We start from the raw sequence: 13,936 nt of genomic DNA on the forward strand, positions 1-13,936 counted from the left end.
GTAAGTATGGGGCAGAGGCAGCAAGTGAAGCTGGTAATAACTGTGTGTGGTGCTCAGCAGGCCTTGGTGGTGGGCTGATGTGCACCTGTCTGCCCACTTCTAATAGTTTGGCTGATGTGGGGTCTCCAAAGCCTCTTCAAAGGCCAACAGTCTCTTGGCTGGCTGCAAACCGGTATGAGAATGTCTTTTAGTGATACAGCCAGTGTCTAGATGTATCATAAGTTTTTGCCTCAAGTTTGTTTCCTCTTGCAGATGCTACAGCACATGCTCCACAGGCTCGGAACTGTGTGCTTGTTTGCTGAAGGTCTAGGATTTTGCCTCAGATGGAACGTTGTTTCAAGGCCAAGGGGGTTGACTCCGCTCTGATGCATGAGGAGTCAGCTCGGGAGCGTGCAGCCTGTGCTGTTTTTCAGGGCCGAGACTGATTTGGCCGTGTCCAAGGCAGCCAGTTGGTGCCGACATGGCCCGAAGGCGGTGGTGGTCCAACAATGGATTTTGTCCGATCTGGGTTGGGTAGACGACCCACTGTGGTCTGCTGAGGCCGTGTTCAGGTGTAGGGGGCACAGTACTCACAGCTTAAGCTGGGGTGAGATCTTACATCTCTATCTCGGTGCCAGAGCGGTCGGGAGAGAAGGTCCCTTTGTCTGCAGCCAACACCTCCTCCTGAAGGTCCCCGGGTCCAAAGAGGTCAAGGGTTTCTTTGATGCTGCGGAAGGTCATTTCGTGTTGTCTAGCTCGACAGTCATGCAGCATCTTCTTGGAAGAAAGGATTTGTAGGCCTCGCAGGTAGCCTCTTCGTGTTCAGGTAAGTGACACAAGTTACACACCTGGTGAAGATGTGGGTACTTGGCGTAGCATTGAGGACAAAATAGAAAGGGTGTCAGTTTCTTCAGCAGGTGGACATGGAGCGTGAGTACGCTGAAGATGTGAAGCCTGCCCCGAAAAGCGAAGGCCCATGGGGGCCACAGCCAACTAGAGTTGCCCGACAAAGTAGACATCAATGAACAGATGAAGGAGACAGAGAAAAGGCTGCAATCGAGAACAATATCGATGGGAAGGCCTAAGAAAGAGTAAGCGACAACAGTGGTGAACCAGAGCAGAGGATCACACGTCCAAACCCAACGGTGGAAGAAAACAAACAATAGAAAGCAATCTAACAACAGAAAAAAAATATATCAGAGTTGATGATCAGGAGCATTACAAGCAGGAGGAGTCACCACTCTACCTCGTGACTTAAGACTGTTCAAAGAAAAACAATTTGCACACATCCAACCCCAACACTACATGGCAGGATTATGCTAAGTATGTGCATCTACAGCCACACATGCCTTGAACGTGGGATTTTTCTGTCCCCTTCTAACATGATGTGTCCTTAAAGCAGTTCTCTGCCATATATTGACAGCTTTGGGTAGAAGAGAGCTAATTTCAATAAGAATCAGAAAACCTTGAGAAAAAGATGTAGACATAGGGAGTAATTACAACTTTGGACCCCCGCTATATCCTATGGAACTCGTAATAGGGCTGGTGGTATATCCGTCACTTTACCGTCACTTTTGGGACAGATTAACACCTCCTCCAAAGTTGTAATAACCCCCAAAGTGTTTTCCAAGTTTTGAAAGGATGCCTTGACAAAGGAAGTCTGGCTCATCAGTTTGCACAGTAGATGACCAAAATAACATGCCCCCTTCAAAAGACATCTTAATTACACTGATGTTATGAATGTCCACCATCCAGTTTGTGGCCATAATGTAAAGTAGGGAGCCAACAAGCATTTGAGTAGCAGGGTACCATTTCTCCTAGTGCAACCAAGGAAAAAGGCACCTTGACCCTGATAACTGCTGTATTTCACTATCCCAGTAGGAGCCAATGAGCTCTTCAGGGCCTTGTCCCCAGGGCTACTGCATCTGCTGCACTAATGGTAGCTACACACCCCTGCTGGAGGGTGACCAAACGAGGAGTGCCCCAGTTTTAGGCTGTTCTTTCTCTGGCAGAATTATGGAAATCTGGTAGTCTTTAGAATAGAGCTGTAATGTACAAGTGGAGTCAGAGCCTGCCCTTGTGGCAAGATTCAAAACAGTACTTGTTTAGGCAGGGTGGAATCAACCTTCTTTCCATCTACAGGATCTGCACGGAATACATCTCCTGGCATTGTGGCACATCAAATCACCAGATATGTCAACATGGTGCTACCTCTACGCTCTGTGGAAAGTTGGCTTTATCTTCCTCAAGGGGATACAATATGGTCATAAATTTAAGGATAGCCATCTGGTCCAGGTGCTCTCACTAATACAGGATGAGATTCAACACAGGGATACAGGGTTGATCAAACTGTTAGAATACACACCCAACTGGTGACTGGCTGGTGCTTGAAACTGGAAGGACTAGTTGTTCACCTACAAAAGATAGCAAGGCAGGCAAATTCTTTATTAATGTACTCTCATCTAGTGTTTGGATCATCTATTTTCATGTCCCCTTCCCTATAAACAAAAACGTCAAGAGAATCAAGAAAAAGTATCCAAGAAGGGGAAAAGTGACTTAGGCATGCTTGCCCTTATCTTCATCAGATTTGTTCTAATCTAGTAATTCAAACAGCACTTCCTTCACCACTTAATTCAAATGTTCCTCTAAAAAAGCGCTCAGTACAAACGTCATGTAATGTCCTTTTGTTTTAAAACAGAAAATTCGTGGGGTTTTGATTCCAAGTATAAGATCTTAATCATAGCTGAGAAAGAGAAACGCTTAGTGGTACGTTCCAAGTCTAGAGATGCTGTGTCCTTTCAGTGAAAAAAAACAAAAACAAAAACCATCAATACAGAAAGCTTTTTTTTGCTCCTCAAAAGGATGACTATCTGGCCACAATGAATGGTGTCTAGTAGCTAGATAACCCTTTCCTTGCTCCTGTAGCGTGCCTTCCTACTACAGGCAGAGGCAGGCCAATCAGTCACAACTGCCTAGAGTGAATATCAGCAACGTGGGTGCCAGTCAATCAGTCCTGAAGGACTGGCACCCGGACTCTGTGCAGGTTTTGAACCGAACTCTCATCTGTTTGGACTTCTACAGAATGATGCACGTATGCTCAGGAGAAACCACCTCTGGAAGGAGAAACAAGGATGATAGCAGTGGGCACCTCTCCATCCTCTAAGCCACACTAAAGTGGGGATGCATTTTACTATCTCTCTCAACTCCTTCTTGTGAACATCCTCATTACCCCTATATGATGGAGAATCTGTCTGATATTATCTGTTAGGTTGGCCAAGTACCAGATTAAGAGAAAATATAAAAATGATAAAAAGGTAAGCACCTCAATTACAAGGGCCTCAAGGGATTCTAACTTCCATGAGTATGACCCTCCACGAGAAGAGTGGCGTGGAGGTGCAGTCATTTAGGTACAGCCATTCAAAGGAAGGAGCATATAAAAGTAAAAGCCAAATTTAGAATTGGGAAAGATGGCAACAGGAGTCCGATTCTGAGTTGGGTGCACCTCCTGTTTAAGGTCTGACAGAAGAAATAAGCAAATATCAATGTTTCAGATTCTCACAAAGCCAAATAGCCAAAAAGCCAAAATCATGTAGATCATGCATCAGTTTTCATTACTTACCTGTCCCACTTCATTCTCTAGTCCTTGTCCAGCTGCATTCCCTGCCTCAAACAGGCTCCTCTACACTGCTCCATCTTAAAGCTACCAGGACCCCAACCTGTACATGAACAACGCCCCCCACCTTACCTCCCCAAAGAAACTGACTATTACCTTCCTTTCTCATTCAATATTCCACTCTAGATTGAGTCTATGAATTTCTTTGAGATAGAGGACACCCCTCCTCATAAATGCCATCCCTAACTAATTGCCATCTGCTACCAACAAACCGCTCCTCATGACTGCTTCTTCTATTTATTAGGTCCTGCTCAGTGACAGACAGCACCTAACCAAGCCTGATTTCTTGATACTAACCTGTTGATGGTATCTAGGTAGGGGCAGTGACGGCTGCGTCGATCCTCCATGTCGTACCGGCCATACTTTCCTGAAACTGAATAATAAAATCAGAAGGGTACATGATTAGACATCGAAAATCTGTACTTGTTTTAGGTAGGATATTAGATGATTTTGTCAAAGCCCCTGGAAGCTGAAGGGGCAAAGAGTTTGCAGTTTTAATGTTAAACACATGTAAACAGCATGCATTTAAAAAAAAGAGCACAATGCTTATGATGTTCAGGTTATAAAGCGCACTCATTAAAATGAATGACTGAATCTTTCAAACAAACATATTGCTTGATCAAGACTCTGTACAGCACTTAACTGGAAATGCAGAGAGATCCTTTTTCCGACAGAGGAATAGAGAAAAAGTGCGAGCAAAAGGGCAAAAAGAGGGGGACGATGCCACTGGAAAATGAAGCTTTTCTAGTATTACCGAATGCTTTGATAACTAAAGCTGGTGAGAGAGATTATGACTTTCGATATATTAACCCCTCAAGTGCCTGGAACGTAACGGTTACTTCCTGCACCCGGCCCTCGGGGGATGCGCTGGCATTTCCTTCCAGCACGTCTACAGAAGAAGAGGTAAGTTTCTCCTCTTGGGGGGGAGGGGGGGGGAGGGGGGGGGGGGGAAATTGCTTCAAAAGAGGCATTGAAGGAAAGGAAAGGGTTTTCTTTTCCCTCAATGCCCCTTTTAGCATTCGGCCAGCAGGAATGGCCACTAGGCACTAGGGATTTTGTTCATGTGCGTGTGTTTTTGTGCGGGGGAGCGGCCCCTTGGGCAAGGCCTGATCCCCCAAGGGGGGATATTCTTTTACGCTCTATCTGGCCCCCCTCCCCAGGGGCAGATCGGCTCATTATTTTTAAGCCGATCTGGCCCCGGAGGGGAGTAGAAGCCACAATGGCACCAGGGATATGCTGCTGTTTGTTTTTTTTTGTTTGTGGGGGTGTGGCCCCTTGGGCAAGGGTCCCCCCCCCCCCCAAAGGGGGAGAACCAATTGGGGGCTGGGGGGTGTCCAGAATCTACTAGGCACCAGGAATTGTTTTTCTGTGTGTGTTTTTTGTACAGGGGGGCGGCCCCAAGGGGGCATAATATTTTACACCGTTTCTGCCCCTCTTGGGGGCATATCGCCTCTTTTTTAAGCCGATCTGCCGCAGGGGGAGGGGGGGTTTAACAAGCCACGATGGCACCAGGGATGGTCTGCGGTTTGTTTGTTTTTTGTGTGGGAGGGTGGCCCCTTGGGAGGACAAACACTTTTGGGCAGATCAGCTTTTTTTTTTTTTGGGCCCATATGCCCCTATGAGTGTGCGTGTGTGGAGGGGGGGGGGGGGGGAGATAGAATCCACTGGGGCACCAGGGATTTTCTTTGTGTGTGTGTGTGTGTGTGTGTTTTTAGCACAGGAGAAGTGGCCCCTTAGGCATAATAGTGTATGCCATTTCTGACCCGCTTAGGGGGCAGATTGGCTCATTATTTTTAAGCCGATCGGCCCCGTGGGTGGGGGGTAGAAGCCATGATAGCACCAGGGACATTGTGCTGTTTGTTTTTTTGTGTGGGGGCGGCCCTTGGGCAAGGGTCACCGTCCCAAAGTGGGAGAAACACTTTTGGGCAGTATCAGCCTTTTTTTTTTCTAGCCCATCTGCCCCCCTTGAATCCACTTCGCACCAGGGATCTTGTGTATGTGCTTTGTTTGTGGGGTAGGTGGCCCATTGGGCAAAGGATTCATCCCAGCACTTTTGGCCATTACTGCATTTTTTTTTTTTAAATCAGGCCCATCTGCCCGGAGGCCACTAGACACCATGGAAAATGTCTAAATGTTTGGTGGTGGGGTGTTTCTCAACTGGCAAAGTATTTGCATTTGTGATTAAAACAGTTTATTTCTTTTTTTTGTTCTAGTTCAAAGCTTTTGCTGTCGCTTGTTTTTGCAGTGGTTGACCTGCGGTTTGCGTAGTTTCATGTTTAAGGTAAGTAAATTTACTCCAAAGGAGTACTGTTGCCATGCATGAATGACACGTTTGTAGGTGGTGTAGTAAATGCAGGATTGTGTGTGAAATTGTCCTTAGATTTGTGCACAGTGATATTTGTGTTGTCTTTTGTCTAATATGCTTTTCTTTTTAGTGGGATATCATTGGGGATTGCTGTGTCTGTACAGATTAGTTGCTGGTGAGCCTAGCTTTTTCAGGCATGTGAGTGAGTTTTTGAGTACATAACTCTTTGTGATAAAGCCACACTTTGATTATTACTTATTTTAGACAGTGCTGATTGTTGTTGGAGCATTTGTCACATTACACTTCTTAGAAAGGATCATGGCTAGCTGCAGAGTGACCGCTCAGCAGGTTGTTGGCATGCTTTTTGAGTCATCTTCTGACCATGATTATGAGACCACTCTGCATCTGAGGCAGAGGAGGAAGAGAGAAATTCTGGCAGTGAGATTTATGTCCAAGAAGAGTCTTCTGATGAGGTAGCCACTCTCAGTGCAGATGAAGGGCCTGTTTTCGAGGAGGACATTGATGCGCCAGCGGCTAAAAGGCTTCCCATTGGAAGACCTGACACCTGGGTTGCCCCAAACATGGAGCAGCCACAGTTACCTGCCTTTACTAGTCTCACAGGGTGTAAAGTCCAGAAAATATTTTGCCTGTCAATTTCTTGGAGTTGTTTATGGACGATCTATTTTTGGAAGAGATTGTTGAGCAGACTAATTTGTATGTGGAGCAGTATCTGAGGGACAATGCTGCCAGACCCAGGCCTCAGGCTAAAGCTACCAATTGGATTCCCACAAATTTGGAAGAGATGAAAAAGTTCTTGGGTTTGACTTTTTTGATGGTGTTGATAAGGAAGCCATCACTAGCTTCTTATTGGTCTACTAGTCCCTTGATGGCAACGGCTATATTTCCTGCAACGATGACTCGTAATCGGTATTTGCTTCTTCTTCGGATGCTGCATTTTGTTGACAATGCTTTAGCCTTGCCACAGGATCACCCCGATTGGGACCGTCTTTTTAAGATTAGGCCTGTCCTTGATCATTTTGTAGGTCAGTTTTCAGAGGTCTATGTGCCAGGCAAAGAAATAAGTGTGGACGAGTCTTTGGTCCTGTTCAAGGGTTGTTTGGGTTTTAGGCAGTACGTTCCTAGCAAGAGGGCACGGTATGCAATTAAATTGTATATACTGTCTGAAAGTAGTACAGGATATGTTTATAATTTCTGGGTCTACACTGGAAGGGATTCCAGTAGTGACCCCACTGGTTGTCTGCCCACTTTTGGAGTTAGTGACAAAATTGTGTGGGAACTTGGTTAATGACTGTTAAACAAAAGTCACCATTTGTATGTAGATAACTTCTACACTGGAGTTCAGCTGTTCAGAGTGGATGCTGTTACTTGTGGCACAATCCGCTGTAACCGGAAAGGCTATCCAAGCTTGTCTGTAAAAAAAAGCGTGAGGGGGGACAGTGCAGTGTCTTGCGGAATGATGAGCTGCTAGCTCTGAAATGTGTAGACAGGAGGGATGTGTACATGCTAACTACCATCCATGATGAGAGTACTTCACCTGTGGCTGTTTGGAGTCAAGTTGCTGAAATGTGCAAACCTGTGTGCATTTTAGATTACAATAAGCACATGGGTGGTGTTGATAGAATAGATCAGAGGTTGGAACCCTACACTGCTGTTTGTAAATCCTACATGTGGTATAAAACGTTGGCTATTCATTTGTTTAATCTAGCAACTTTTAATGCTTTTATTGTGTTTAAGGATTGTTCCCCTGAGTCAAGGATGACATTTGTTAAATTTCAGGAGTCAGTGATAGAGAGCCCTGTTATGGCGGATCATGCAAGAGTTCCTAGAGTACCAGTTTTGGAGGATGTGGCTAGATTAAAAGATCGCTGCTTTCCTGATCAGATTCCTCCCACTCCCAAAAATGACTTTCCCGCTAAGGATATAGAGTCTGTGCCCGAAGAGGTATCCTGAGGGAAGGCCAGATGTACTGCCCGGACTGTCCTTCAAAGCCTGGGCTGTGTGTGGCAGGCTGTTTCAGGAGTTGCCACACACAGAAGAATTACTAGGAACTACCATGAGTGTAAACTGCTGTTTTATATTTTCATGTTCAGTTTCACTGTTGGCATTACTGTCATGTATTAGGTTAGGGCTTTTGTGTTTTCAGTTTTGTACTAATTTAAAATTAGTTATTGGTTTCTTTGTTGTTTAAAAACAAACAAACAAAAAAAGTGAAGGCAGTGTGCATGGAGTGGCGCTTGGCTGGCGGTGTGTGTGGAGTGGTGCCTGGCTAGCGGTGTGCGTGGAGGGGAGCTTGGCTGGCTGTGCCAGCCAAACGCCAGTCCACACACTCCCATCCGCTGGTGTGATTGCTGTATCAGGCATGTGGGCGTATGAAAGTGATGGGCCCTTGAGTGGTGCTGTCTGTCGATGAGTGTTTTAATGTGTTGGGCTGCCTGGCGGCATGATTGGTCTTGTGCATGTCATGTATGAAAGGTGTGTGAATGGACTGTAAAGCGGTTGGTGCCTTGTCGCGGCTTAACAGCTCACAAGCTGTGAGTCATTGGTTCAGTTTTTTGGCCTGTTATTAACAGTGCATTTCATTTTTGTGAAATCTCGTTAATAAAATTTGATCCACTGAACCATCACTCACCCTCGTGCCAAATCCAACCAGTATGAGTGGTAAAAAAAGACAAAAACTGCTCTGCTGTAATCAGATGTCGCAGCACACCCGTGCCACGCTAGGTGTCTAGGGTGGGACCCTGATGATGAAGCATGCCATCATCTTGGTTGATGGGTGAGGGGTCTTTTTAAATAACCTAAGTGTGTTTCTTTTCACAATTTTAGTGTTTGGAACATCACAGAAGTACATGGACACATCAAAATGATATATTACAAAACTACCTGTGTTTTGCGGGGCACCTAGGTTTTTGGTCCTAGGTGCAGCCTTCATCTAGGGAAACCTACCAAACCCAGACATATCTTTGAAACTAGACACCCCAAGGAGTCCAGGGAGGTGTAGCTTGCGTTGATCCAACATTTTCTTACCCAGACTCTTCTGCAAACCTCAAAATGTGCTTAAAAATGCATATTTTCCTCACTATTCTGTGTATGATCACTGCTCCGGCACAAATTTACTACCACCCAACGTTCCCCCTCAGCCTCCCAAGTAAAATGATACCTCACTTGTGTGGTTCCCCAAAGCAGAGTCAGCCTAAAAATGTATAAAAGAAAAATATGTGCTTATCAACTCGCTGTGCTCTCCCCTCAATCTCTACAGGTTTTTGGTATTTTTCTGTTGCAGGCACCTGGGCCACCCACACAAGTGAGGTATCGTTTTTAATCAGGAGACTTGGGGGAACTTGCTGGGTTTGGAGGAATTTTGTGGCTCCTCTCAGATTCCAGAACTTTGTCACCGAAACGTGAGAAAAAAGTGTTTTTTTTGCCAAATCTTGAAGTTTGCAACAGATTCTGGGTAACAGAAACTGGTGAGAGCCACACAACCCATCTTGGATTTCCCTCGGTGTCTTGTTTAAAAAAATGCACAGGTTTGGTAGGTTTCACTAGGTGCCGGCTGAGCTAGAGGCCAAAATTCACAGTTAGACACTTTCCCAAAAACATATCATATTTCAATGTAAAAATATGATGTGTCCATGTTGCGTTTCCTGTCGCAGGCATTAGGCCTACCCACGCAAGTGAGCTACCATTTTTAATCGGGAGACTTGGGGGAACACAGAATAACATAACAAGTGTTATTGCCCCTTGTCTTTCTCTACATTTTTTCCCTCCAAATTTAAGACAGTGTGTAAAAAGACGTATATTTGAGAAATGCCCTGTAATTCACATGCTAGTATGGGGCCTCGGAATTCAGAGATGTTGAAATACCCACTGCTTCTCAACACCTTATCTTGTTCCCATTTTGGAAATACAAAGGTTTCCTTGGTACCGATTTTTCACTCTTTATATTTCACCAAATGAACTACTGTATACCCGGTATAGAATGAAAACCCATTCCAAGGTGCAGCTCCTTTATTGCCTCTGGGTACCTAGGGATCTTGATGAAACTACAAGCCCTATATATCCCTGCAACCAGAAGAGTCCAGCAGACGTAACAGTATATTGCTTTTGAAAATCTGACATGGCAGGAAAAAAGTTACAGAGTAAAACGTGGAGAGAAATGGCAGGTTTTTTTTTTACCTCAATTTCAATACTGTTTATTTTAGCTGTTATTTTCTGTAGGGAAATCGTGTAGGATCTACATAAATGACCCCTTGCTGAATTCAGATTTGTGTCTACTTTTCAGAAATGTTTAACTTCCTGGGATTCAGCATCTGTTTCATACCTATTTCTGTCACTAACTGGAAGAGGCTAAAAAGCACACAAAAAATTAGTAAAAATAGGGTATGTCCCAGTAAAATGCCAAAATTGTGCTGAAAAATTTGATTTTCTGATTCACGTCTACCTGTTGCTGAAAGCTGGGAAGATGGTGATTTTAGCACAGCAAACCCTTTGTTGATGCCATTTTCTGAGAAAAAATAAAAATCACAAGCCTTCTTCTGCAGCCCTCCCCACCCCCCCCCCCACCCCCCACATTTAAACAAAAAAAAAGAAAAAAAATTGCTGTATTTTGGCTAATTTCTTGGTCTCCTTCAGGGAAACCCACAAACTCTGGGTACCTCTAGAATCCCTAGGATGTTGGGGGAAAAAAAGGGACGCAAATTTAACACGGGTAGCTTATGTGGACAAAAAGGTATGAGGGCCTAAGTGTGAACTGCCCCAAATAGCAACAAAAAAAAAAAAGTCCTAGAACCTGAGGGGGAAAAGGCCTGGCACCTAAGGGGTTAAGGGCAAATCTGGTCTTTATTTTGTTCTGTTCACTACTAAAGCATCAACAGAGGCCATGAATGTCAAAATATATTATTGCTATGGCAACAAGAACGAAGACTGGCAAGAATCTGTATACATCTTGGTAAAACGCATAGTTGAACTGAGCTAGGTTTGCTAATAAAGTTGTACTCTACTCCATCTTGTGATGTCAATATTGCACTGACCTGTGACTTTTACTAATATTCTTAATGGTTTAACTGTCCATGATTCCACTGAAGATTAAGTCATATTTTGCCCATTACAATTGCTATTTCTCAAGATCGGATTTTAAATGGCTGATGCACAAGGCACCATTTTGGATTCTCACCAATTAAGTATCCTGAAAATATACTAGGAATTTTAACTGAAAGAGAGGATTAAAAGACACGCAATAGAGACATTTCAAAGAAGTATTATATAGTGAAACTGGCTTTTAAGTCTATATCTGGATAGCAATGGCCAAGGGCTCAAACTCTAGAACAAAAAGAGGTGCCAAGAAAAGTCTTTGCTGTGTCCCTTGGATGATTTTAATTGTCTGGATAGTACGCCAGAGCTTATGATAGTGAAGGAGCTTTTGTAACGTTTGCGAGATTCAATTAAATTAGCCTTCTGAATAAATAGCTACAGTTTACACCATCAAAGGATTTCTGAACATTCAAAGTGAGCTGCGAGCCACAAATACCATTAAAATCACATAGCTTTACAGCACAAATTTAAAAATCTTAGTATGATTGAATCTTCCACATTTAAAGCCATTGGGAATCTTGAGGACAAGTGTACTATACCTGGCCATGATTTATCTAAAATTATACAGTCAACATTTGATGATGAGAAGGGTGGGTGTATAGTTTCCCAAGTTCAAAGAAGCTGTATCCCTTATATGGACAATAAAAATAGACAGTTAGGATGGAAGGATTTGTTATTAGTATATGCTATATAGGCAACAAAGTAATGGTGAAGGATGCTCTCAAAAGCATGTAAAGTACTCACTAGTAACTCCTTCAGGACCTGCAGATTTCTCAAAGCAGAGAAACTTAACATAAATTCCATGCAATTTAAGCTCTTGAATAAAATATGTTGTATACTCTTCTGATAAAGAGGCAGCAGCATATTTGTGAGAAAAGTGTCTAATTTTCTTCAGAAGTTCTGGGTCACCAACAAGATAAAACAAAAATTAGAAAACTTGGATTTCGCAAGCGAATGATAGTTTTATCTTAAGCTCTCTGATCCAAAACTACTTTCGAATTGGTCATCTGTTTTACTTGTGCAGCAAAATGTTATCACCTTTCTCTCCCCCTCCCACCATGGTCATGTAAGAGAACGAGGGTCATTTCTGCTTTTCTACTACAGATGTTTTTTAGTGCATTATTTTCATCTTTCCTTTCTATCTACGGTAGCCATATCAGATGTTAAAAATTTCCATCTCTCAGTTCACTCCGTTAGTGGGCCACATAAGATATGACAACACTAACCACACAAGTTTTAAAAGATAACAACACTAGGTAGATATAGCCAGAGGTGTGGACTTCCTATAGCCTGACGCTCAGGACATATTGTTTGGGGTCAAGGACAGCATATTTTCAGATTTACTTTGTCCTTGGGGCAAGTAGGCCCAACCCCACGCAGCACAAACCCTTTGGATGCCAATTTATAGTACTACATTAAAGAGCAGGGAAAGGAATTGTCTGCAGTTGAGGTAATATTTGTCTATATGTTAATGTTGTTCGAACTTGTATTTATGGTTAAAAAATGCAAAGCCTTTACTATTAGGGTGAGCGTTCTAAATAAATGTTGTAAGCTCAGACTGAAGTACTGACAGTGTTTCCAGTAAAAATAATTAAAAAAAATAATAATAATAATAATAATAATAATAATAATGGTGTACACATGTTTGCAAAGTTTAAAAATATGAGGCTACCTATAATGTTCCCAGAATGCTCTCTGATTAAATGCAGTTATTTCCAGAAGCTTGAAAGCAAGATTGGTGATTTTTTGCTTTCACAATAAAATGTTCACAAAAAATGCAGCTAAGAAAAGAAATAAAAAATAAAAAACTTTTTGGCACAATTTCTTCGAAGCTTCGTTTACTAAAATGTGTTGATGCATGCTAGTATTTCGAAAGAAATTCATAATGGAAAGTCAGTGTAACCAGTTTCAACAAGATTATGGGAAACATGAATATAAACAAGCATTGGCAACGCCAATAGGTCCGACATTGGTGGTCAGTCTTTTGGTTTTTTCAATGCGACTCTTCTTTTGGCATGACTCTTGTGAAACTCTATTGTTGTGAGAGCTGCTGGGTCCTCCCCATTGTAACAGATATTGGTTGGAAAAAAGCAAAAATGTATTTGCCACAAAAGCAAAAATGTATTGCCACACTAGTTCCTAGCACTAAACACAACTACTTTGTGTGCCAATATGCTCTCTGTGAAAGAGCAGACTGTGGAGCATTATAAAAGCTCCTAGTGAGGGTATCCAGGTGCTGAGTGGGAGCAGGTTCTGTCAGTAGGACCAGTCAGTTAAGCCAGCCGATATATGGATAGAGAGATAAATAGAGTTTTGATAAAAGAAAAAGTCTTTGTTAACACCAGACCTAATTAGAAGGCCCAATTCTTAAAGAAAGCCACAAAAGCGCACCCATGGTATGTCTTTGCATTAGTGCAGATCAGAGTACTTAATTAATTCACAAGATATTACCGAAGTTGACAGGGAGATTGTACTCATAAAAAATATTTGTTAACTATTTTAGCACGAGCAAATATGCAGGTCTAGGTTTGCTCATGCGAAAATCTGTTCAGCATTTATAAGTTCACTTTCCCTTTAACAACTTTTTTTACCCCAACCCTGGAAGAAGTTTTACTTCCGACCCTTGTCAGGAGTAAATTGCCAACATTTTCAGTATGGGAAATGATTAGAGAACAGCTGGTGAAAACCCTCAAAACATGCACGTTTATGTTTGCACACATTCAAAGGGCATTTCAACCCTGGAAATATTTCTTACTCCTACTTCCAACCCCAGCATGTATATCTGTGGAAAGGTGGCACAGTAAGGACATTGCAAATATTCTAGCCCTACTACAGTAATAGCCCTTGCATAATCAGAGAGGCTATAATCA

At 42.9% G+C, this 13,936-nt stretch overlaps 1 protein-coding gene across 2 annotated transcripts in view; it reads right to left on the reverse strand.

Moving 5' to 3' along the window:
- The window catches only part of USP39 (ubiquitin specific peptidase 39), a 108,739-nt gene that overhangs the window by 45,231 nt on the left and 49,572 nt on the right, over positions 1–13,936 (reverse strand). For both annotated transcript variants that reach the window (XM_069214348.1, XM_069214349.1), the window contains one exon: positions 3,950–4,025. In XM_069214348.1, the coding sequence (XP_069070449.1) occupies positions 3,950–4,025 (76 nt within the window). The remainder of the gene's footprint in view (positions 1–3,949; positions 4,026–13,936) is intronic.

This window comes from Pleurodeles waltl, chromosome 11 (genome assembly GCF_031143425.1).
Source record: "Pleurodeles waltl isolate 20211129_DDA chromosome 11, aPleWal1.hap1.20221129, whole genome shotgun sequence".
Taxonomy (NCBI): Eukaryota; Metazoa; Chordata; class Amphibia; order Caudata; family Salamandridae; genus Pleurodeles; species Pleurodeles waltl.